General features: G+C 29.5%; 1 protein-coding gene across 8 annotated transcripts in view; it reads left to right on the forward strand.

Annotated features, from left to right (window-relative positions):
* Positions 1–977: 977 nt before the first annotated feature.
* Positions 978–27,162, forward strand: part of LOC107442476 (putative phosphorylase b kinase regulatory subunit beta) — a 62,070-nt gene continuing 35,885 nt past the window's right edge. Inside the window, exons 1-14 of one of the 8 annotated variants that reach the window (XM_043053836.3) lie at positions 978–1,129; positions 3,787–3,952; positions 4,857–4,992; positions 7,246–7,348; positions 9,213–9,320; positions 10,113–10,172; positions 10,352–10,488; positions 11,009–11,168; positions 13,716–13,913; positions 13,993–14,050; positions 18,483–18,563; positions 18,644–18,799; positions 19,791–19,888; positions 26,114–26,125. In XM_043053836.3, the coding sequence (XP_042909770.1) occupies positions 1,115–1,129; positions 3,787–3,952; positions 4,857–4,992; positions 7,246–7,348; positions 9,213–9,320; positions 10,113–10,172; positions 10,352–10,488; positions 11,009–11,168; positions 13,716–13,913; positions 13,993–14,050; positions 18,483–18,563; positions 18,644–18,799; positions 19,791–19,888; positions 26,114–26,125 (1,488 nt within the window). In that variant the 5' untranslated portion in view covers positions 978–1,114. Of the gene's footprint in view, positions 1,130–1,263; positions 1,426–3,786; positions 3,953–4,856; positions 4,993–7,245; positions 7,371–9,212; positions 9,321–10,112; positions 10,173–10,351; positions 10,489–11,008; positions 11,169–13,715; positions 13,914–13,992; positions 14,051–18,482; positions 18,564–18,643; positions 18,800–19,790; positions 19,889–26,113; positions 26,126–27,162 lie in introns of those variants that run through there. The other 7 variants (XM_043053838.3, XM_043053834.3, XM_071183356.2 and 4 more) reach the window with 7 other exon arrangements.

Genomic DNA, 27,162 nt, shown 5'->3' on the forward strand with positions numbered 1-27,162 from the left:
AAGTACGTTAGCTCCCTTTGATCAGTCTGTGCTGGGACCGAAAGCGTGTGGTATCGGCACTCGTTAAACTGTTCTACCGTAAAATACTCAACTTCACACGCAGGTAATCGGGCTACCAAGGCTGGGGAGCTATCCCATCTGCAGAGGATCAAAATTGCGATGTCATGTCTTCGGATCATCTTCAGGGATGTTTCCCAGACCGTCGCAATAGCCCATTGTGCAGCTCTAGTGCGAAGTTAATAAAGTACCTTCCTAGGAGAAGGAAGTTCATTAGTTTCTGTCCTGATTTTCAAATAGATTAAAAACTTTTAAGTTAGGAAACTATATGGAACTGAAAACTACATTGAACATAGTTCGTCGAATAAATTTTAAAAAATATATACGGCAGTTAAATGCGGAAAGTATTAAGAAAAGGGAAAATATTCTAGCAAATTCCTATACATGAAAATAAGCGAAAAGGGAAGGGAAGAGGATCAATCCTTGGAACCATCTTTTCCACAGAAGAGGTATCGAGCGCTACGGTCGTGATTCACCAAAAATATCTGACTGGCTACGGTCAGTGTGCGGGTGGATGACCACTTGGATCAGTCTGCGTAGGGACCGAGGGTGTGCGTTATGGGTCCTCGTTAAACTGTTCTACCGTAAAGTGCTCGACTTCGCATGCAGGTCGTTGGGCTACCGAAGCAGGGGTGCCATCCCTTCTGAAGAGGATCAAAATTGTGATGGCATGTCTTCGGACCATCCTCAGGGATGTTTCCCAGACCGTCGCCAATAGCCCATTGTGCAGCTCTAGTGCGACGTAAATGAACTACAACAACAGCAACCAAAAATATCTGAACAAGTTTTAAATTTTTTGGTTATTATTGAAAAGAAATTTGGTACTAATTTTAATACTTCTGTTAAAAATACAGTTACAAAAAATAAATAATATTAAATAAAGAAATATTTTATTTATGTTACGGCTATTCGGTTTGCCTGTAACTGTATTTCTCTCTGCTCTTGTTCTATTTTTAGATCAAAAATCAAAACAAATAGTATACTCAAATGCCGTTTCCAGCGGTGACCCTAGAATTTAAGAGGAGAAAGTGACATTTTATAATATATTAAATCCAAGATGAAGGAGAACGAGGTATATTAAAATTAATTATTTACTTCGTTATTGTTTCTATTTTAACAGTGGCATCTTCTAGTTTATCAAGTTATTTAAATTTTTAAATAAGTACGGCCTTGAAAGTCCAAAAAGAGGATTCTTGATATCTCTTATCTTGTTTGTAAATAGTTTATCTCAGATTTAAACACCTTTTGAAATTCGTTGTCCTAAAAACGTTTCTAATTGAACATCTTTCGTTCGTGAAAAAAAGCATTTAAATGGAAACTATAAGACGAATAAGCAAAGTTGAAAGACGTGTAGTATGATGATTTCCTGTAAATTTTTAAAGCTTAAAATGAAAATTGCTATAATAATTTTCATTTGGATTCACTTTCTAATTTTTAGTTATTTTTTTATTTACTTGATTCTAAGTTCAGTGCCAAAAAATAATAGATTTGGGTTATGTTTTTGTACTAATATTTTTAAACCAACTAAAATACATCAAAATATTTAGTATTATTGTTAATTTATCAAACAAAAGAGTAATTTTATTCAAAATATGTCAAAAATGTAAAGTGGGTTTTACAATGTTAAACTAAATTAGTAGCATGTGAGCCCAATGCTGCACTTTACAAAATTGATACTTCAGAAACGAAATTTTTCTAAGCAATTCATAAATTTATCTCATAATTTATGAAATATCGAAATTTTGGAATATACCGTTGCAAAAAAAATAATTTACTTTTAAATGTTTTATGCATAATTGTTTTCTCATAATATTTTTATGCTTAATTATTTATATATAAAATATTTCGCTTTTATTTTACTTCATTTCCAAATCTTTGATTAAGTTCATAATTTAATAAACATCGAAATTTTGAGTATACAGTTGCAAAAAAAATTTTTAATCTCATAAGTTATGAAATATTGAAATTCTGAATAGCAGAAAAATTATTTATTTTTGAATGTTTTTATGCATAATTTTTTTCTTATAATATTTTTATCCATAATTATTTATTTCTGAAATATTTTGCTTTTATTTTATTTCATTTTCAAATCTTTGACTTGTGGGGAGATTTCCATATCCGGATTTGTGGCGGAATAATCACAAAATTTTGACATCTTCTGGGCAGCCAGCGAGAAACTTAAAAAAATATATGTAACAGAAAGAGACCAACTGGAAGGGTATAACTTGTAGCGAACTTCAGGCAAACTTTCTACATGTTTTTTTTTTTTTTTTTAACTTTCCCTTTTAAAATTAATTAGGTGCTTTGGCAATTGTAGTTGCCGTCAAGGGGTTAAAAAAAATTGAATTTAAAAGAATTTTACAAAAATAAGTGAATTTACAAACCCCTTCTGTCTTATCATTTACTTACATATTATTTGAATTGCCTTTTTGTTTACTTGCTAAAAAATTAGATGCAGGGTCTAATTTGTTCCGTAGCTCAGTTCCTGTTCTTTTATTAATGAAGTTTTCCATGTTAGATATTAATAATGTTGAAAGTATGTAAAGCAGAAATATTTAAAGCACAGATTATACCTGAACTGTAAAATGTATAACTATTTTGCATGTTTGGCACTAAGATGCTCTTAAACTTTTTAGTTGGAATTTAAGCTTTGCTTTAAAGTAGGGGTGCCGAAACTTTTTTAACGAAGGGCCACTTGCATGACAAGTAGATTAATGAAGAGTCGCCTGCATATTTAGTCATGTTAGCTGCATATATAATAATCTTTATATGAATATTATTGTTCTAAGCACTAAGTATTTTTATCAGTAAACTTAATACATATTTGCAGAAAATTAAATACTTTGAATTATTTGAATTTATTTAAAACTAAAAAAACTGATACTTTTTTAAAAAAAAAACTTTTTTCCATTTTTCACGATAATTAATTTATCATATATATATATATATATATATATATATATATATATATATGCATACAAGTGTCTGTCCAGGCCAAATTTACTACCATTTAGCGGTAACTTTAGGAAAAACGGTAGCTCCGCAAAATACTTCATCTTAAAATTTTATTTTTTTATCCATATATATTTTTTTAATATATATTTTTTAATATATTTTTTTATCCCGTAAGAAACGATAAATCCATATTTTTACCATAATTTTGTGTTGATTTTTTAATATAATTTTTAATTTTCGCAAATTATGTCTAAATTTTCACGAAACAGGTACCTCTCAGAAGGAACTAGATAGACCCCTGATATATATACATATTGGGGGGAATATAAACTCTAACCAAAAAGATGTTTACTGACTGAAAGTACAAAAGATGTATGCATTTTACAGAGTGATATAAATTTGAATTAAATATTTTAATTATAGAAAATTTAAAATATTTAAACAAAACCCAAATTAAAATAAACTTTATTTCGTTTAGAAGCTCCTAACGGGCCCTACAGTAACAGTCAATGGGCCGCAGGTTGTGCACCCTTACTTTAAAGCTTTTTTTTTTTTTTTTTTGTAAAGCTTAACCATTACAACTAGTTTTTCAGTTTCCTCTTATTAGTAATAAGTCACTTTTAGCAATAACCAAAAGTTACCTAATTATAACAAAATACCTTTTTCTTAAATAGTTATTTTTTTTTGTGTGTGTGTGTGTCTTGTTTAATTTCTATAATATTAGCATATTTTACTATTAAATGCTTCATAGAATATATACTTTGGTGTTTTTAGAGTTTGTTGGAAGGGCCAAATCGGGTGTACAAGCCAGGTAACCACAACCCTGCTATCATTCAGTACAGAAGTCGATTGGCAAGCCTTTCTGAAATTGATGTGGAACAAGTGAAAATTGCAAATTACGCTGATACTGTCAAACAACTTGATGCATACTATGGACAAGGTTTTATCTACCTTTCACTTTTAATATCCTATAATATTCAAAATATTTTATTCTATGGCTATGTACCCCGTGGCAGAATCGGAGTGACATTGTTGCAGAACGTTACAAAGTGCCTGCAGAAAGATTTCTCCTGTGAAAAGAGAAAACTTTTTAGATTTCTTTTATGCAGAAATTTACACCTAAAATTTGAATCATGCGTTTAATTAATGGATTTTTGACGGTTTCGATTTACGGCAATAATATCGTAAATCGACGTAGCGTTTCGATTGTATTTTCAGCAGTTATTGATATTTATTTTCACTTAGGTTTTAAATATATCAATATATTTAAAACAATGGAAAATTCAAATCGTGCATTTGGGTGTTTTCTTTTTAAAGGCAATGGTTCTGTCAGGTTTTTGGCAGTTATTGCTATTGATTTCTCCATAATTTTTAAATCCGATATTTTTTATACGATATTATTTATTACAACAACTTAATCTCTAAATAAAACACGTTTTTGAGAAACCCTTTTTTAGGATTCTGATTCGCATGATTTCGATCTTTTTTTTCGGCAATTACTGCTGCGAATTTCATGATTTTTATTTATTTTCTTTTTATTATGATGATTATTTATAAAATTCGAGGAATGAAATAGTAAGTACATTTTCACCCCCATAAAATGTGAGAATATCACCCATAATATTAGAATAAAATATTATTATATGTTCAATAAAAAGAAAAATTATATAGAATATTTTTTTTTTTAAACAGCGTTTCTGTTATTCTTAATTAGTAAGATGTATATATTATTAAAAGTATCTTAGAAAAAGATATTAGTGCTAGAGTCTGCCGCAGGGGCTATGTATGTATTTTTGCCTTGAATGTTTTTCTGTAATATAAATGTATTAAATGATGTTTTGTAGTTAAACGTCAGTTGCTCAGATACCAGAGTTGCACATCAGGGTTATTTCCTCAAATGAGCAGCGAAACCGAAGTTGCTGCAGTTCGAGACAGTATTTACTGTGCAGTTGCAATTTGGAGTTTATATCAAGCTTACAAGTAAACTTACTTTTCAACCTCATTTTTGATAAACATATTTTTAATTTATATAAAAATACAGTCGGACTTCTATTTAATGAACATCCATTCTGCGAATTTCTCTATTTTGCTATTTTTTTCGAGGAACCAAGAACATTTTGGAAATTTCTTCAGAAAATAACTTCCAAATATTGAAGTGAATTTTCTATTTAACAAACTGTTCTTTGAAACCCACTTTCCCTATTTTCCAAAATATTTCAAACTTTTTAACGCATTTTATGGGGGAAATGACCTTGAATTGATTTTCGAAGCCATTTAATGTTTAGAAAAAGCAGTAAAATCCCAATTTCCTTTGGGTTTGCATTTCAAATGAAAAACTCAGACAAAATTGAGAGATTTTATCAGTAGCAATTAAACTCAGTAGTAATTAAACTTATACATAAATTTAGCTTTTTTTAATTGAAAATGTATATAGCACGATAGTGTAACACTGGATAATGTTTTGCTCTATTCATGCTTTCCATGCAGATTTCTTTTATGGTTACCCATTATGCATTTTTTGAAGAAAAAAGTCATGGATTTATGTCGCCGAGAAATTTAATTTTTAAAATGGAATTTGCCACGCCCCTAATTTAATGGTGCTCCGAATATCTGAATTTGTAACAAAATCCCCACTCACGATCATATTTTATTATAATATAAAATGTTTATAGCATGTTCTTTAAAAATTATGGTGCTCTTTCAAAAAATTAAAGAAAAAAATCATTTCTAGAGTGTATAGTTTAAACTTCTCTGATTTCAGAATTTTTTTATTTTTTCATTATATCAATTTAAAATTTCCAGCTGAAGCAAGGCTAATTTTTTTAAATTCCGAAATAAGAACAGAAAAATCAGGAATATTTCTTTCCTTTCCCATGAACAAGAAAAGTATGCTTTTGTATTTTTTTCAGCTATTTTATTGCTCCAACTCTTTCTTTACCTTGTTTTTTGAATTTAAAATCTATAAATATAAAGATGCAGGCTGGGTTCCCATGGGTCAGGGAAAACCTGGAATTGTCAGAGAATTTTATTTTAACTCCAAAAAGCAGGGAATAGTCAGGGAAAGTTGCGATTATTTTACCAAAAACCTGGAAAATTCCTTTATCATATCTGGAAAATAAACAGTCTTAAAGTTGTCAGTAACAGTAATCAGTTATTTAGATTCAAGGTCAATAATTCTAACATCTATTACAATTATTTGTTGTAATGTTCCCTTCTTCAGTAAATTACATTTCACATTACAAAGAAAAAAATCAAAGTTTGATGAAATATGGTCTCGATTTTCATTGAAATTTACCTGGTATGCCTGGAAAAGTCCGGGAATTTTTTTTCTGAAATTGAGTGGGAACCCTGTTCAGAGTATAACAGTTTTGGTTATACTTATCATTTCAATTAATGTTATTATAATGCTTCTTTAAATTTATTGTTGTGTTTTTGTCGAAGAAAATCGTAACTTTGTTTAGCCATGAAAAATTCTTGGAATTAGTCATGGATTGTTAAATCTAAAATGCAGCGGATACCCTGTATCAGTGTTTTCACTACAGCCCGAGAATCTCGCATATTTTTTTTCTTTTCTCGTATTAAAAAATGATTACTATGAGAAATTTGCGAATTTCTCGCATTTTGAAAAAAAAATTGTCATTGCGCCATTTAGAATAAAATTCTTTTCGCTTTTCTTCCTGGATCTTTCATTATTTTCAATATCTGCCCCATTATCTAGCTTCCCTATTTATCAGTTTTGTTCAGAACCTTTAAGAACAACAGAACACCATCTCTCCGAACCACGGAACCTGTTCAGAGCGCATTTCTCTGCAACCACGTGTTTACCGTAGGTAAGGTTTCTTCATGTAAGACGTTCAAATTTTTTGAGCAATAATGTAAGATGGACAAATAACTTGTAAAGACAATATCTTCTACTCCGAAACGGACACATGAAAATGAAACAAATGTGGGTAGAAACGATCAAAACGAAACAAATACGCATTTGAGCAACCTAATGAGAATTGCTGATGAAAAGGTAGATGTAGAACATTTTCCATATGATGTGCAGCAAAAATATTGCTGCACATCATATGGAAAATGTTCTACATCTATATTTTTAGAAATCTCACTTAACTTTTTGAAATCTCACCCTGTTTTTGAGAAAGAGTGAGAAATTCTCACCCATTTTTTTTCTGTGATGCAAAAAAACCTGTATATACTTTTTTTAAGCTGATTACTTTTTATTATTTGTAGAAGAATTGATGATGATCGTGGAAAAGCTTATGAGCTTGGACAAAGTACTGTTAAGTGCATGAGAGGAATTTTGTTCTGTTGGATGAGGCAGGCAGAGGAAAAAGTATAATTCTTTAAATTAATTGGTAAAATTTTTATGTTTGAGAAACTATATTTAATGACTATTATTCATAAGAAATAATTTTTATGTTTGAGAAACTATATTTAATGACTATTATTCATAAGAAATATGTTTCATTCATAGGAAGGAGTTTTCCATTTTTTTTTATTCAATTTTATAAAAAAGATTTTTTCCAAGAAAAGAAATTCATTAATTACCCTTTTTCTTAACTATGTAAAGGCAATTCAAAATAACATTCATATTGCATTTTAAAATTACACTTTGTGATCATATTCACACAATTTAAAAATCACACATTGAGTTTCCTATCACGCAATTAAAAATAAAAAAAAGTTAAATTCATGCATTGACAATTTTTATTAAAACGTAGATAGTATGCTGTGGATAATATGCTTATAAAATTAATACAATAATCATCTAGAGTATTTTTACTCTTTTATTTTTTTCAATTTCCCTTAGTTATATTATTATTTTATTATTTTTATGAACAATTTTTAAATCTTTCAGCTTAGCATTTTCTTAATCACTGAATACTATCATGTGATTGAGTCATTCCACAATATTTTGAACTAAAATTTTAGGTATTAATATTTTTTTCCACTGTGAAATTCCAATCATAAATATTTCAATCATTTTTAATGCATTCAAGTCAATTTTTTTTTTTTATTAAAGAAACAAATTTTTGTAATCAAATATTGTTTTCTTTTTATAAGTTCCTTCAAAAATTCAGATTTTTCACTGCATTTATTAAGCTTTTCACAAATTAACTTACTAGATTAAGTTAACTACATTTAATTAATGCATTTTACAGTTGTGTCAAATAACAAGAATTTTTTTTTTTTGTATTATGTATAAGGATCTTTAATTACTTAATTATGAGAATAAAAACGATTTTCCCCACGTATATTAAATTATCTTTAAAGATAATTTAAAGATTTTTTCTTTTCTATATCATGATGGTTTTGTTTCTTGAATCTTGCTCATACGTTTAGGCATGTTCACATACACTCCTTCAAGGTAACACACAAGACTAATTGATGTTATTTTTTAAAAATACCCTTAAGTAATGATGTATTTTATTAAAACCTTTCAGGAAGTTACAAAATAAACACAATTTTAACCTATAAACATATTTTTATTTTGTAAGAAATTAAAGAAGTGAATAATTTTCTTTTATTTTTTGAAAAATAAAAGAAAATTATTCACACCTGCCCCAATACTGATACATAGCTGCCAACCCTACTGGATTTTGCCAGTTTCTCCTGATCTACTGGTTTAATTAAAATTCTCCTGGTTTTTGTACATTTTAGAAAATTCCCTAAAATTTAGTAAGTTTTCTGTAAAAAAAAAATCCTGATTGAAATAGTATTTTTGTACAGATTATTACTTGCTTGAATATTTAAATAAGTATTACCAATACTTTAATGAAGCAAACCTCATTTTTACAAATCAGATCAGGTCATAACTTTTTTTTTTCTAAAATGTTCAGTTTATTCAGAATTTTCTTTTTAAATAAATTAAAAAAATCTTTTACACTTAAATTTTAGAGAGACATAAAAAAAAAAAACATTACATTTCGAGTATGTTTAATCTCAATCTTAACTGGAAAATATTGAAGTTTTTCTATTTTGATGACTATAAAAATCTCTAAAATTCCCTTTGTTTAAAATATTTATTTTATTATGCAACAATTATGAAATTTATATTATTTTGTAAAATCTACTAGATTTTTCCCTATCTGTGTTGGCAGCTTTGCTGATAGATTAGTTCTCAATTAAATTTAAACCTGAGTTGTTTTTTTAAAATTAAAATCAACAATTTAATTTTGTTTATTTATTTATTTTAGTTGGAAAAATACAAAACAAACCAATGCCCAGAACATGCCCTTCATAGTAAATTTCATTTAGAAACTGGACAACCTTTAGAAAATGATGAAGAATATGGTCATTTGCAGGTATTTTATTGAGTAGAAGCTTAAAAATTATATCAGGGGTGTGTGTAGGTTTTTTTTAGAGGTACCTATTTTGTGAAAATTTAGACATAGTTTGTGAAAATTAAAAGTTGCATTAAAAAATCAACACCAAAATATGTTAAAATAAGAAATTATTTCCAAAAATCGTCACTACAAATAATCACTACATTTATGACTGGTAAATTTCTATATATTTTCCCCCATATATTAAAAAATGATTTTGCTGTTGTTAAATTTTGAGCTTAAAATTGTATCCGAGTTTAAAAATCCATTGTCCATAGTTAAATTTCAACTTACTGCATATAACAGTACTAGAACTAAATGTTATTTTTTTTTATGAGAAAATTTTCAACTAGGTCATACAGAAAAAAATTTCATAGGAAAAACATTTTTTCATGAAAAATAAAGGCCTGTTAGATTAAATTTATAATAATATTAAAAATAATGCTTGAATGTTTAGAATGATGTTTCAATTTTGACTTCCTGTATAGTTTATAGAGAGAGAACCTCATTTCATTTTTAAAAAATTCTGGGATTTATAGTTTTTTACGAGGATACGAAAACAAAATTTTAAAAGGCGGAAAATCTTAGAACTTGCTTTTTTAAAAGTATTTTGTGAAACTACCGTTTTTTCTAATGTTGAATTTGTGAAGGTACCTTTAAACGATAGTAAATTTGCTCTGGACAGACCCCTGTATATAGAATAGAAAGTTCAATGTAATAATACATTTTCTAGAAATATCCAACAATTTTATTATTTACCTTTTTTTACAGCTTGATGTTGTGTCTTTATATTTGTTATTTCTTGTGCAAATGATCATGTCTGGCCTCCAGGTAATTTTGTTTTAATTTCTTTCTCTGTATAATGAGTTGTATTAAAAATTTATATTATAAATCTCACTTACATATTTAACTTTTCTAGATATTGATGTGTATTCTTGTGGTGGTGTGGAAAAGGCGATATTTTGTTTACATGTTTTTAAATTTAATGAGAGAAATCTTGAAATTTTCAGATCATTTATACAATGGATGAGGTTAATTTTGTCCAGAATCTTGTGTACTACGTTGAGAGAGCATATCGAACTCCAGATTTTGGCATGTGGGAGAGAGGCAGTAAATACAATGATAACACTCCTGAAATACATGCCAGGTAAGCTGTGAATTTTTTAATCTAGGATTATACAGCAGGTTTATAATTGACATAAATTCATTTTTTTTTGTTGTTGTTGACTGTTTTACTTATGGGCCACAATTTTTATGTATTTATTAATAACTTCCATGTCTTTTACGACTATCTCCTGTTTACCCGTATATTCTCAAATTTCTATTCAGAGTAGCTGCAAACCCAAAATTGGGTCTGCTGTTTAACAACAGTTATGAAATAATTTAAGTAATTATGTATAATGGTTTGAAAAATCTTCTTCAGATTAAGATTTATATGCATATTTTTTGCTAAATGTGAGTGCTTATATTCCAATTTTTAATTTCTCTTTTTGACTTATGTGATTATGCATGATGTATCAAAACTTTACTTGTAGCCTAAAATATGTCGCTTGTAAAATATTCGTTATTTTATTTTTCTAATGTTGCAGGCATACACATAGATAAAATTTTATGTTTGTGTATTTTTATTGCAGATTTTATATTTATTATGCATTTTTTTTCTACAGTTCCATTGGAATGGCAAAGTCTGCACTGGAGGCTATAAATGGCTGTAATCTATTTGGTGATAAAGGAGCCTCTTGGTCTGTTGTTTATGTTGATATTGACGCTCATAGTCGAAATCGAAGCATTTTTGAAACACTTTTGCCTCGAGAATCTAGTTCTAAGGTTTATATTTTTCAAATCCATCATGGTCCTTAAAAAAATTGTAACATTTACACTAAGCATACCATAACCGGTCAAATGACCTTTAAGAACTTTTGTATCAAAAATGCACTTTTCATCTTATTGTTTTTGCACATTTGACTTCATGACTTTTTCTAACTTATTACATACAGTTAATATTCTATTATTATTATTTTGTATCTTGTTTGTTTCGAATAATACTTGTCGTATAACTATTTCTACCACAACCGGTCATTTCACCGGGAGAACAATTTATTGCTTTATAAGGTTATTGGATCAGAAATGACGATGTAGTGCGTGTTCAATTTGTTGCATTAGATTAGTTGCACATTTCTGCAAAGACCGTTGCGTAGTTAGTTCAATCAGAATAACTGCGAATTTAAATTTCAAGAAAGTACCCAAAATTTTAGATTGGCATTTTTGTGTCAGGAAAAGCGACAAAAATCAAATGCTTTGGTAAGTAGCTTATATTTTATTTTGATAGCTTTACTACATTTCTAACTAACTGTTAGTTTTTACCCAGAAAAATGTCGAAACAATCAAGAGAGCACAAGTTCTTAGAAGAAATAATATTAGTTATAAGAATTATATATTCTTATAATTATGAGAATTATAGAAATAATAATAATTAGAAGAAATATGTTTGCAGAAAATGTACACTGGAAGCACCCTGTATATGTAAAAAATGTGTTGAGCAATGAATTAAAACTTCTTATTCTTTGTGTTTGTAATACATAAAAATTACAATTTTATTTAATTATGATAAAGTTTTTTTAGTTTATTTCCTTCCTAACATCGATACTTCATACATTCAAACAAGAAACATAAAGTCCGCTCATTTGACCGCCTATGGTAGAAATAGGTATATAAGTGTTGGTATGCTTGGTCTTTATTTGATTTAGATAATCCTAATTTTTTTATTATGGTAATGCAGATTTGGTTCTGCAGATTTAGTTTCCAATTCTTTATGCATGAAACAGCTGTTAAGTAATTAGTCTGGGTGATCTAGAACAGGGAAAATTTAGTTAATTTTGAAAATCTGGCAAATGCCAGAAAATTTAAATTAAAATGATCGAAATGAATGTATTTGCGATACCTGTAATAATGTTTATTTTCAACTTTAATATAAGTGTTTAGTAATATATTTTATGTATAAAGGTCAGCAATATTTAAAATATGAACATTCACATTTATTGTTATTATATTATATTTATTCCATTGGTTATAAAATTCACTGAAATTCGCTAATATCCGTCTGAAAAGTCGAATTTTTTCCTTTAATGTTTTTGGCTGTTTTGTTAATCATATAATAATTCTTTCTGGCTCTGAAGAATTTATAAGAATATAACTTAACTCTACAGAAACTTAATTCATTTGGTTTGGAATTTTAAGACAGAATTGCTAAAAAAAAAATTTTTTTTAGCCTCATTATCCTAATTATTTTGTTTAATTTTTTAAAGACCCTGTTCAACATCACTCTTCCAATCCTCATGATTGCCTAACAACCATTTTTACTTTTTCAAATGTTGAAATTATTCTTTTAAATTCATGTGCAGGGAGAATACAGACTCCTTATACTCCTTGAAAATAAAAAGGTCTCCAAGGAGTACTTGGAACTACTTAGATTTCTAAATTAGTCTTTAGAAGCTCCTTAGATTATTGTGTTGCACAGATGAACTCACAAAGTTATCTGATGAATTTGCTGTCCAAACAGGGAAACTAAATCATATGACTTAGCTGTCAAAATCTAATAGTTTAAGAAAAACTTTAAAAGAAAAAAAATTGAATTGCAAGAGTCAGAAGAAAAAAATAACAGCAAATAATTTTAATTTTACATGTTACAAGCAAACTTAATTAATAATTTACTGTGATATATTTTTTTGTTGTTGTATAAAATGCTTTAGATTTTCTTATGTATTCAAATTTAAGAGGATAAGATTGGTAGGTTTTTATGTTAATCTTTAACATCTGTACTTTAACAAGATTTATTAAAATATTTGAAACTAGAAAATGTATTTATGTGTAAAAGTGATAACTTTTTCTTGATGAAGTTTCACAAAGTCAAAATTTATTTCAAAAGGGCTAGAAAAAAACATGCAAACTATACATTTTTGCGAGTTCCTTATAATAACTGCTTTTTAATTTTAAAAAAAAAACTGTCTAGTTATCTTTTGCACAAAGTTTTTTAATTTTTGATAAGTCCTTAAAATTTTGGACTCCTTGGATACTCCTTGGACTTCTTCTAATCTCTGTAGGAATCCTGCATGTGCTACTGTTTGATTATGTTGAGGTAACTAACCCTCCCCCTTTCCTGCAATTCTATTGAAATCTATTTGTGAACATAAATAGCTTTTTTTTTTTTGTTAAATAATCTTTAGAAACAATGCTGTTCTGTGATTTTAATGCTGATCGGCACTGTGATAAAAATTTCATCTTCTATTACGAATTGTCTTAGTAGCAGAACTTTTTCTATATTTTAAGAGTTTTTTTTTGTGTGTGTTCAATATTGATAATCATTGTATTTTTCAGAATACAGACTCTTCATTACTTCCCACGATCAGTTTTCCTTGTTTTGCCACACATGATGAACTTCTCTACAACAGAACAAAAGAGAAAATTGTGAGGAAACTGCAGGGAACCTACGGTTTCAAGAGATTTCTCAGGGACGGATATGGCACGGCGGTCGAAGACACCACACGCAGAGTATACGAGCAAGGAGAGACCAAGGTATACAGCTTTTTTCCATCTACATTATACATTGATCAAGTATTTCGTCATATATATACATCATCTATTTTACTTTTAGGAGTTTGAAAACATTGAATGTGAATGGCCATTGTTTTTTATCTACATGATATTAGATGGTATGTTCATATTCTTTTTTTTTAAAAAGTCAGATTGTAATGAATTTAAAAAAAAGTTTAGTTTCTTTTTTGCCTTTTTTACAATTAAAACAAATATTCTTTTTTTTTTCCTTCTTCAATTTGGTAGATAAAATCAATGTTTTTAAGTAATTTTTCAATATTAGCATGTAGGCCCTCACTCTCTGAGAGAGTCCTGTAATGTGTTTACCACTACAAAAATACAATTCCAACTCCCTAGTATATAGGACATGTCAAAACCTTCATCTATGGTAAGGTACCCCTACGTAGAATTGACTTAACATGTCTTATATACTAGTGAATGGACAATTACAGCAACTCTTAATTTTTTTAACTTTTTATCCCAACTAATTAGAAATTCTCTCCTGAAACTGAAAATCTGATCGTTTTTTCGTCAAATGTTTATTTATTTAGTTATTAAACATTTAATTTGTCCGAAAAGGCCTCCGTAAGTGATGCAATCAAAAACAATTCGTGATTGGTAATGACGTAACATGTGCTGAATGGAAACGTGCCTCCTCCATCCGCTAAGGTTATTTCAATATTCTTTTAGTTTTGATATCACGTATATCGCATGAACATCCTTTGTAAATTATTAGTAAAAATTTTGTGAATTTAATTTACAGTTTGGAGAGCCTGTTCAAAATAAGAGAAAGATTTTAAAACTTCAAACTGTTTATTTATCACTAAAATGACTGAAGAAATGAATATGCAGCTGCTCTTTGCGGCGAATCAACATTCTTTTCGGCTGAAATCAGTGTTGCCAAAGGTCATATAAAATTTCATTTTATTCCCCTTATTTCTAAGTTAAAATAATGATCTATTACAGCCTAATTACTTAATTAAAATCAGTCGCAGGTGGGATAGAAATGGTATACATTTAGATATAGGATGAATGATTTTATTATTCAGTATTGCATTAGAACAAATCAGTGTTTTCATAAGTCAAGTAAATTGAAAAATGTGAATCCATCATCGTTACAATCTATGTGCTAATGTTCCATAATTCAAATAAAATTTTATTTTGCTTCTTTTTTTATTTTTTTTACTAGAGTTGAAGGATTTTGTTTTTATGTAAATATTTACTAAGTTTGTTACGTAAATATTTACAGTTTATGTCAGTATGCAGTTTACTATATTAAATATTTAAAAACACATTAACGCTTATATTTATTATTTTTTAAGCAAGCAGTAATTTTGCTACAGTTAGAAATTATTTTTAAATTTATAATTTTTAATTCCTGTTTCTGCAATAAAGTATTTACAAAGTATGGTAATTGTTAATTTCTTTCCTTATTTTTGTAAACTGTTTGTCAGTGCTTGAAATGAAGAATTGTAAAATAGTAAAATTAATACATTTTACACATATAAGTAAAATAGTTTAATTAAAATGGTTGAAAAAGTCTCAGGTTAAACATTTGGTACCACCGAAAACTAATCAACGCTTTCAAGAATCTAGTTCATAGAAATATATCTGTCCATCATCATCACCATAATTTACTTATACTTAAAATTTCACTTAATGTTATTTAATTTACCCACATAAATTCAGCGAATATCATTTAGCTAGACTTTTCTGTTTCTCTAAAGCTAAAGAATAATAATAAAAAAGTAAACTTATACAAAATGAAAAGAAATTCGAATGCACATTCCTTATTATTTAGTAAATAATTTTAAAAAAACAGTAATGTTAATATTTTCTCAATATTTTTATTCTTTGAGTAAATAGGAACTTTGTTATGGCGAAAAGTTATTTTTATATGCATTTACGAAATTTAATTCCCGTTTCTTCAATGTGGAACAAAATAAATGCATATGCTCTATTTCAAATACTTTGATAACACAGATTAACGCAATTGCAATAAAGTTAATAAAATTTACTGGGATATATCAAATTTTTTCACCTTAACATTTATTTATTTTTTTGAAAGAATGAATTTAAAGTTTTGTTGGGATCAGAAGTTTTTTAAAAAACTATTGCTATGTTGAAGACAATTCCCTGCTTTGAATTTACACTGGAATAAATAAATAAAAAACATTAATAACTTAAGCTTTACTACATTTTAAAATCTGAAACAATTCTATATACAAAAGTGATTCAACATTTCTTTTACTTAAAATTAAAATAAATCTCCGCAATAAATTTGAAATACATGTTAAAATTAAGATTAATATATAGTTAAAATAAATTAAAGAACAATTTTTTTTGTATTTATGATGCATAATTTTAATTAGTAATACCAGACATCCATAACTCATTCTAACCCCTTTCTTACTGAACTAAAAACTCTAATATTTAGAACTAACAGCTATTAACAATATTTCAATGAGTACCATATAAATTATTAATTTTATATTATTATTAGAAAATATTATAAAAATACGTTATTTTAAGCTTCATTTTTATTAAGCTACATTGGGGCACAATATATTATAATTATCTTTGTTCTCATAGTTATTTACCATCTAAAATTGATGGATTTAATTACTAAAATTCAAATGAAAGGGAAAACGTTATGGTTTTCTCAGCACAGCAAGTGTAAAGGAACGGCAGATGGACACAAATGACGTCAGTTCGTGAATAATCACGTGACTCCCTGTTTCAGATGAAAACGAAATTAAGCGTTTTTTGCTTAAAAATAACTTAGTACTCTTAGAAAAGTATTAAAATGTTTTCTGGTGGTTTTCAAGGATTCTGAATGAATTAAAATAATTTAAAAAAACTGACTGTAATTGTCCATTGGAATTGTATTTTTGTAGTGGTAAGACACTACAGTACACCCCCACCAGAATTTTATCTGTGATAGAATTCAATGAACGGATACCACTAGTTGATTCATTGCTGCTTTGTGAGAAGCCGGGAGAGCTGTATTAAGATCACCGTACTTTTGAGTGCTTATTGTGAGAGCTGTATTAAGTTCACGGTCGTGGTTGCTCCTGTGTTGCCATTAGCAGTCGAGTAGATACCAACGTTGTGTGTAATCGAGACTGAGTAGCAACAGCACGAGGAGGTCAATGTCGCAGTCACTAGTAGCAAGTCAACTGTTTGATGTGGACCATCCATCAAAGTAGACGTGTTCAAATCGAAATGGGAGTTTCTGTCAAAGAAGGCATTTTCCCATCACATCCGGGTCATCAATGTGGGGCGAATAGTTATCGCAATATCAACCTTCATCTATGAAAAGTTACCCCAACATAGAATAGAGTTAACATGTCCTATATACTAGTGAATTGGAACTGATGTTGTCTTTAACTACTATCCCCACAAGTCCTAAACTTTCTTTAATTCAGAGATAAAATTTTTCTGCTTTTTGGCATATTTCTTTTTTTTTTTTTTTTTTTTTTTTTTTTTAATTCTACCCCTCCCAAATTCAGCTTTATTTTCAAAAATTCTGATTTTGCATTTAAAATTTTCTTACATTTTCCCGCTTTTTCTAAAAATTTTGCTCTTAAATAAAATATAGAATAAAATAATCATATTTATTCCAATTTTTAAAGATAAGTAAAAAAGTAATTCGGGAATTCTGATGACACATAATATGCACTGATTCATCACTCAAAAATCGCCCCCAAGTTTTCAATTGCTGAAACGCCTACAGCCTTAGCTGTTTTATTGCAATAATACATTTTGTGCCTTATTAATTAACTTAAAATATTGTGTGCACTTATTAATTAGCACGTTTAAGGTATACCCCTCAGCAATTAGAATTGCTTATTGCTATGAAATCTGATTATTAAATTAAAAGTATTTTGAGTATGTCTTCTTTTTTTTGTGCAGTTATGTAAATCGATTATTGTCCCTGCCTGTCAGTTACTAAATTGTTGGATTTCGCAAAACTATTATTAAACTATTCATAATTTTTTTATGATATTTATAAGTTATTGTAGATGTTTCCCTGCCATACCTGCCAAGTCTCCTGTTTTTCAACTAAGACTCCTGTATTTTAGGACTATCTCCCGTTTACCCATATATTTTCAAATTTCTCCATATTTGTTGAAGAAATTAAAAAAAAAAATTTTTTTTGCTGATTAAATATCAACTGCTGGCAAAAATACTTCTCTAATTCCTCAACAGATGGTGCTATTGCCAGTACTGCAGTATTTTGAATGTTTATAGTTTAAACAATTATTAATAATGATTTAAAAAAATCTTTTTTAGATTAAGATTGACATACATATTTTTTATTTCGCTAAATGTAAGTGCTTATATTTTAAGCAATTTTGAATTTCTCTTGTTGACTTGCATGATGTATCAAAGCTTTACTCATAGCCTAAAAAATGTTGCTTGTAAAATCTCCGTTATTTTATTCCTCCAACGTTGACTGTTATGCCCTGCATGCTTTTTTAACTATATTCAATTTAAATTATGACTTTCTTTACAATTACCTTTCTTTACCATGAACTTTCTCATCAGGTATCTTCAAAGGAAACGATGAGCAAATAAAGAAATATCGTCACTTACTACACCCTCGTCTGAAAGTTGACAAATATGGAAGTAATTATACTTTTATACAATATTGTGCGAATTTCGTTCTAATGTTGTTTTATGAATTCAATTAAATCTTTTATTTTTAGATGCTGTGATTCCCAAATATTTTTATGTTCCCACTTTGTGCATCGAAGCTGAACGAAGAGATCCTTGTTCACAAAAACGCATTCCCAGCGATGAGGGTGATGCAGATAACCTATATCTACATGGACAAGCTTTGTACATTATGTCAGAACTTTTGGGTTGGTAATTCGTCCTTTGTAGCGTTTTTAAAAAATACTTAAAGGTGCTTATTTTTATTTATGTTTTTAAAAAGCCCTTAAAGGGTTTTTTTATGGGGTGTTTTTAAAAAGTGCTTAATTTTCCCTTTTCCGAAATGAGATTTTTTTTTCTTTACCATGTCAATTTTTGCATGTATATACAAAAGCGTGCTCTTCACATATTTCTATTCATTGTTTTCACTATCTATTTCATCATGTTGCCGGTCCATAGCGTATGAAAGTGCCAATCATTTTACATGATTGATGAAATACTCTGCGAGTCTGCAAGTGTGTCTACTGAGCTTTGTTCGGTGAGATTTTTGCCCTACTATGTGCAACTTTGTGACGCCCGGTGGCTGAGCGGTAGCGCTTTGCGCTGCCGTGCCACAGGTCCCTGGTTCGACCCTCGGATCAGGCAAGGTTGACTCAGCCTTTCATCCCTTCAGTGGGTTGATAAATGAGTACCAAGCATGCTTGGGAACTAAACACTGGGGGTTCCGTGCTCGGCTGACCACCTGACAGGAACATCTGCTCCTGCTCCCCAGAGCCCAAGGCCAAGAAAACTGAGATGGGCACAGTAGGCCTTGGCCCTGTATGGGCTGTCGCGCCACTGAGTTTTTTTAGTTTATGTGCAACTTTATTGCATTTTGCAACAGATTCTCAATTTCAGGCTTCATTTTTCACGCTCTGAAATTGTCTCCCGAAAAATCTCTCAATCTTTTTATGGTTGCTAATGTAATCTAGAAAAAAGGTTATTTTTCAGGAACTAGTTATTTTATCATGATCATGTAAAGTTTTTGAAAATTATGTTGCATTCTGTAATGTATATAGTGCTTAAAAATATTTTGAGTGCTTAAAAAGTACTTAAAAGGTGCTTATTTTTTGTTGAAAGATATGGCTGCTTAATAGAATCTTCTTTTTAACAATTTATATAAAGATGAATAATAATCTATTTCTTATCTATTTATGTTAGTGGATGGTTTGCTCCATATAAATGAACTTGATCCAATCCGACGATATTTACCCTCTTACAATCGACCCCGAAAGACTGGTCGCTACTCAGCATTTCAGGTGAAATGTTTTATTTCCTTTCTGAATTGTTAGCTTATTTATGTTATTATTTCTGTACATCTATTTGTTTATTAAACCTGTTAGCCTTTCAATTAACTCTAAATCAGAGTTGGCAAGGCTTAGGACTAAAATGGATCAATTCATGGTTTAAACCGTCCTGTCCAAAACTGTCTTAAGCTGTCAAAACTCTTTTATTCAAATTACGTCACAATTTAAAAAAAAAAAAATATTATAAAAATCAAAAGGTTAATTTTTGAGCAAGAAACAAAATGAAGACAAGTTTTTGTTTTATTAAAAAAGGTTACTATTGTTTTTAATTTTGTGTTGTTTATGCTTATGCAAAAACATAATTTATCAGTATTAAAAGCACATTTATTCATATTTAAAGGATTGGGCATTCACTTTTGTTGTTCAATGAATTGTGGAGCTTCAAAGGTTATAAATCTTTTCCTATTATATTATTTTCTTTTAATAAGTTAAAGAAAATTCTATAAAAAGTATCAAATTGTAATTAATATATGCAAATATTATGTGTGCAATGGTTACACTTATAGAATTTTTACCTTTTACCAAATTTTAAGGTTTTGGACACTTTAAGACAGTTTTTGTCAGTTTAGGACCGTTTGAGACAGTAATACCCATGTGTCCTATCCAAAACCCCAACCCTGCTCTAAATAGTCGAAATTCAATTTTCAATAATTTAGGTTCATAGCTGTTTAATGTTATGTTCATTGTTCTATATTTAAATTTTCTAACAGTAGTAGATTTGCCCAGTCATCTTTTTTTTTTTTTTTTTTTTTTTTTTTTTTTTTTTTTTTTTTTTTGATAAATTGGTTCTCTTGAATTGTAATTGACAATTAATCTTTTAATCTCGAATTCATAACTGTAAGCAAGTAAATTTTCTTTTATTTAATTTTAAGGGTTTAAAAATATTCCAAGCTTCATTTAATTTAAAACCTTTATACAGTCAAACACTTAATTTGGGGTTGAAAGGACCAAAAAAAATGAAATAATCCAAGAAATCGAATTGTATATCTTATTTCACAGAAAAGATTTAATAAAAAGATTATTTCAGTGATTAAAAAAACTTAATGGTAATTAATTAAAAAAGCATAGAAAATAATATGTAATGGTTAAGTTATACTGCGCTAGTTAAAATAGTTATAAATCATTCACAAGAAGCATTCGTGACTCTAAGACTGAATGATAGACCCCTTGGACAAGTTTTACCTTATTTTTTGGGTATTTGAATGAAAATTCTGAATTATCCACTATTTTTTCACATTATTTTTATACAGAATTCCTGGGATGGGGAAAAGCTTTGAATTATTCAGAATTTAGCTGTATTAGCTATATTTTCTAAATATCCTAAATTAATATTTAGTTGATTTGTAAAACCTTTTATATTAAAGTGCTTTCAATGGGATGTTCACGAATGATATTGCATTTTTTTTTTATTTCAATATTTTTTTCAACTCTTCTTCCCCTTTGTCACAAAGTGTCACACTGAATTTTTAAAAAAAGTATGTTTAATTCTTATTATTATTTATTTATTTATTTTGCTGTATAAATAGGGTAGAACCTCTGCAATCTTAACCTCCTTCTTTCGATTATATCTGTTAACCTAAATCAATGTCTTAGTTTTGTTTTTTTTATCTTAGTGTAGTTCCTCACATACACTTGGTACAGAAGTTTTGCTATAGTAAAGCATGGTGCGCAGCGTTTTTAAAAAGTGCTTAAAGGTGCTTACTTTCATTTTTTAAAAAGCCCTTAAGGGTCCTTTTTTGATTGGGTGTTTTTAAAAGGTGCTTAATTTTCCACTTTCGAAAAGGAGATTTTTTTATCTACCATGTCTATTTACGCCATGTATTATGCAAAAGCTGGCTTTTCACATTGTTCGATTCAACATGTTCACAATCTATTTCAGTGTACTGTCTGTCGGTAGCGTATGGAAGCACTCATTATTTTACATAATTGATGAAATACTTGCGAGTCTGTAAGTGCGTCTTCTGAGCTGTGTTCAGTGAGATTAATGCACTGTCATGTGCAACTCCGCTGCATTTTGCATGATATGCTCAAGTTCAAGCTTCATTTTCCACCCTCTCATATCAAACCGAAAAATCTCTTTATAATAGCTAATATAATAAAAAAAAATTGTTCTTTGTCAGAAGCTAGTTATTTTATCAAGATCATGTAAAGGCTTTGAAAATGATTTTACATTTTGTAAATGTATATAGTGCTTAAAAATATTTTTTGACTTCTTTAAAAGTATATAAAAGGTGCTTATTTTTTGTTGAAAGATTTGGCTGCTCACCCTGTAAAGAAAGTTTTAGTAAAGAAATAAGATAGGAACCATTTAAGTATTACATCAGCAACTAACAGAGGGAGGAGTTTGTGGTTTGCTTATTTTTAGTGATAAGGGGGAGAAGAGGCATATGTCCATGCATTAAAATCCCATATATAAAAGGTGCTTATTTTTTGTTGAAAGATTTGGCTGCGCACCCTGTAAAGAAAGTTTTAGTAAAGAAATAAGATAGGAACCATTTAAGTATTACATCAGCAACTAACAGAGGGAGGAGTTTGTGGTTTGCTTATTTTTAGTGATAAGGGGGAGAAGAGGCATATGTCCATACATTAAAATCCCATGTTATTTGAAATTTTTGTTAAAATACCAAAAAGTAACAAAAAATGTGGAAAAATTTCACTTGGAAAAAGTTCAAATTTGTTAATGTTAAATCCAAGCTTAACTAATGTTAAGTTAACCTTTCCAAAACTTGTTAAGTTTCGGAAAGGAAAAATGTTGCAAAATTTTTTTTTCTATGAGTTTAAAAGTACCACAGAAGATTCCTTAAGAATATTCTATTCAAAGTTTTATTAAACAAATTGAAACATAAATTTAATTTACATGCATCATTTATTTGACTTTAATCCTAAAATTGGAATATTTTTAGTCAAAATAGGGTGTAGTGACATTCTTACGTAAGCATTTGATGGGCCTGTGACTTGCTTGTCAGCTAGCAATGGGAACTTCAATTATATGGTTACATAGTATTTGAATACCCGCTTATAATTTTTTGTTTTTATTTGCCCATTCATTAAATATTCTTTCCCCATTCATTATCCCACCATGGCATTTACTTCCAAATTCATAAAAGCTTTTATTAATAATTTAGGATTTGATTTATCTGAAGTAGATTTAATCTCTTATACTGTACTATTGTATTTTTAACACTGTGTTTGTTGCAGAATGTTTTTACTTGCTATACATTTGATTATATTCTGTAGTTGTTGTGTAGCATTTATTAAAATATTTTAGCCTTATTATATCACTGCTAATCTAATATTTTCTTCACTAAATCATTAACAAATTATATGCATTGATTAATAGTAGAACCCTGTTAATCCAACTGACTTCGACACCAGACACCAAATGCACCACTCAGAATTAGTATGGCACCGTTGTTTTCAATTTCTTTCACTTTTTATTAAATATCAGAAAGTTTAAAAGCCCTTGCATAATTCTTATGCTTTACTAGATTCATTGCTTATACCTAATATGAAAGAAGAGTGCTACAAAAGATGAATTGCAGTTGAGGAAAAATAAGTAATAAGCTGTCAAAAATGGTATAAAAAAAAGAAAGGAAAATTGTCTGAACTCAGCAATAAAATATGAAGAAAGCATTACGAGAATTTAAAAAATTTTCTCATACCTTCGATTTTTCCTTTTCGACATTTAATTTTAAAACTGACTTTTAAGAACCCCACGTTCCAGAAGCAGACCCCCTACTAGATGGCTTAACGACATTGAAAATTATTTTAAAACCCTAAAGATTAGAACTTGAAGGGGGTTGCCATGGATAGGAGGCGCTGGAATTTGTCAGCTGTTGAGGCAGCCAAGGTCTGCAAGGGGCTGTTGCGCTTTCAAAGAAGAAGAAGTTTTAAAGCTGAGGTTCTCAAACTTGTTTTCAGTTGCAGAGCACCTTTGTAATTAGAAATATTATGTGGAGCATCATATTTTAACTCTCAGCTTTATACACTATTTGGTAAATTAGAAGATGGTTCCGTCATTTATGCTTGTACAGTACTCCCCCACCAGAATTTTATCTGCAATAGAATTTGATGAATGGAATACCACTAGTTGATTCATCGCTGTTTTGTTAGAAGCCAGGAGAGCTGTACTAAGATCACAGTCATGGTCGCTCCTGTGTTGCCATTAGCAGTCGTCGAGTATACACTCAAAACTGAGTAGCAACAGGATGAGGAGTTGGTCAATGTCGCAGTCACAAGTAACAAGTCAACTGTTCAATGTGGACCATCCATCAAAGTAGGCGTGTTCTTATCGGAGTGGGAGTTTCTGTCAAGGTAGGCGTGTTCGCATCACATCCAAAGTTCACCAATGTAGGGAGAACCATATCGCCAGTGTCAACCTTCATCTACGAAAAGATACCCTCACATGGAATTGAGTTAACATGTCTTATGTACTAGTGAACTAGAATTGTATTTTTGTTGTGGTAGATACACTACATAATGATTTTTATTTTTGGATTTATGTCCAATTTGCAGGCAGCAAAAGCATGTTAAATGAAAATAAATTCGAGGCATATATTGCAGATCAACAAATTGTTATTATCTTATTTTGACACCACTTCATTTGTTAAAAAGTTTTTTCTCTCTCTTTCTCGATTTCATAAATTGAGCTTAAAGGACAATGTTTGGTTCTAGTAGGGATTAGGTTTAGCTGATAGTTTTCTCTAATGTTGCCGTTTTGCTTAGATTTATTTTATCGAATATTTTTAATATTAAACATTATAAGTTCTCTGCCTTAAACATGCCGCATAGTGTTTCTTAAAGGTGCTTATTTTTGATTATTGTTTTTTAAAAGCCCTTAAAGGTGCTTTTATTATGGGGTGTTTTTAAAAAGTGCTCACATAACAATTTTTTTGATGAAGAAAGCCTTTTCATTAATTTATTTATTCTTCATTCAAACCTTCTTTTTTTAAAAGTATGATTGCATTATTTGCAAAATCACAAAACTGGGAAATTTTTTTCCTACATACGCAGAAACAGGACTGGGCCTAAAAGACCCATATTTAACTCTGCTTACAAATAGATTTTTTACAAGTTCACTAAAATTGAACCTTTCAATAAGTAATAGTGATTCTAGTGCCCTGAAATCACTCGCACGTTCTTAGGGCCCTGTGCACCAACTTCTGTCGACCAAGTTAAACTTTTTACTTCATGATCTATAAATTTCTCATATTTGCGGCAGCTTTTTTGAAATGTTGTGGTTTCTATGTTTGTAAGGGATGTTTCCCAGATCGACGCCAATAGCCCATTGTGCAGCTCTAGTACAATGTAAATAAAGCCTACCTACCAATATAAAATTATTAAGCAAAAAAATTTTTAAATTGTAAAAAAAAAATTTTTTTTTAAAAATCTTTTGTAGTAAATACTTAAAAAAAATAATAATTTAAATCTCTTTCTTGTTTTTACTTCAAGGAATTTAAATTTATGATTAGATATATTTATTTTATATATTTTATAACCGTCGTTGAACTGTCGACCCAATTTTATCGGTTTATGACTACTAATGTTTAATTCCATAGCCTTGTAATTTTGAACCCAATCCTAAAGAGAAGGGAACTCCTGGATCGAGTATTGGGAGAAATTTTCCCTCCGTGGAGGACTTTTTTGATGGAGCTATCCCGCATTTGCGTTACATGGAGAGGAAGACCACGATTAGCCTGACCGCAAGGGGACTCTAACCCATGATCTGTCTACCACTCTGGATATTTCATGTCGGCACTGTGGCCGGTGCAAGCCGGATGCAGAATTCGTATCGACTGGGATTCCAACCCGGTTCGCCTCATTGGAAGGTGAATGCTCTATCCCCTGAGCCATTGCTGCTCATGATTATACATTGATGTTTGATTATACGTTGATGTATGATTATGCATTGAAATTTTCTTTATTGGTCTGAATATTGAGGAGCACTTTTAGAGATTTATAATTAATTAGGAGGACCTTTTCCCCACCAACGATGCCCCTATGCATTGCTGCCACCTTTTTCAACATCATATTGTGTTACAAACTCTCGTTTTCAGTTTGGTATAGCAAGAATTTTGGATTAGCAGGGGTTCTATTGCATTTATTGTAATTTCGATGTAATCCATGCACTTCTTTTAATCTAAATTTATTTTTTTATTCTGGTTCTTTCTTACACAGGGAAAAGCAGCTGTGAGTATTGGTTTTATTTTATTATTTATTCTTTCTGTACTTCCTAACAATTTTGCCTGAACTCTTCTAATAATTTTTACACATTTCTCTTCAATTTTCGAGACTGAAATGGTTTCTTTATCTTTGTGCATGCACACTTATTCAATGTTTTTATTTAAAAAAATTTTTTATCATTTGAAACTTTTGTTTTTTTAAATCCCTATTACTAAAACCTCTTATTTTAATTTTCTTCCATATTTGCCTGGATTTTCATATTTATGTGCATGGATTACTTAATGTGATATATAGTTTGCCTGCTTTAGGGTTTTAAGAATAATTTTCTTTACAAGCTTAACATAACTTAATCTATTAATAGCGTAACATAACTGTTCCTTTTTCATTAATATTTCTTTTTGCCGTAAAACTTTCATTCTTTGTGTTAATTTCAAAGTAAGTGTCACCATGTTCATACTTACATAAATGCATGATGTCTCTTTTTCTGCCAAATTTTATTTATAATGCCGTAATTTCCTGTGAATTATATGCTGTGTCGTATAAACTCTAGAGAGGTACAAGATGAAGTAGTTCAGCAGACAATCTGTACCTACTATGCTAATCGAACCGCCATAGTCCACTTATTAGTAGTTTGTTTAACACTGCAATCTACTTTTGTTTATGATGGATATACACAAGTGACTTTCACAGGCAGACACTACTTTACGTGTAAGCGAATCTACATCACTTATAAGCCCACGCACATAGGCAGAGAAACAGGTGAGCAGACACTAGATCAAATTTAAAGATGCCAAAAAACTGCAGATGTGAACAAGAATCTGTTCAGCCAGTTTTTCTTGAACAAATATATTTCGCCATCATTTGCATACATAAATCTAGTGTGAATGGTCCCTTACATTTTTATGGATGACGAAAGTAGATAGGAAATCCGAATTGTCTGATGCCAAGGTAATAATGTAAGATTTTTTCGGTTCAAACCGTTTAGACAGGTAGTTCACATATTATACACAGGAAATTACGACAGTTCTCCGTGTTTATATCCT

Source organism: Parasteatoda tepidariorum, chromosome 3 (assembly GCF_982258835.1).
Source record: "Parasteatoda tepidariorum strain Cologne lab strain chromosome 3, Ptep-v5.0, whole genome shotgun sequence".
Taxonomy (NCBI): Eukaryota; Metazoa; Arthropoda; class Arachnida; order Araneae; family Theridiidae; genus Parasteatoda; species Parasteatoda tepidariorum.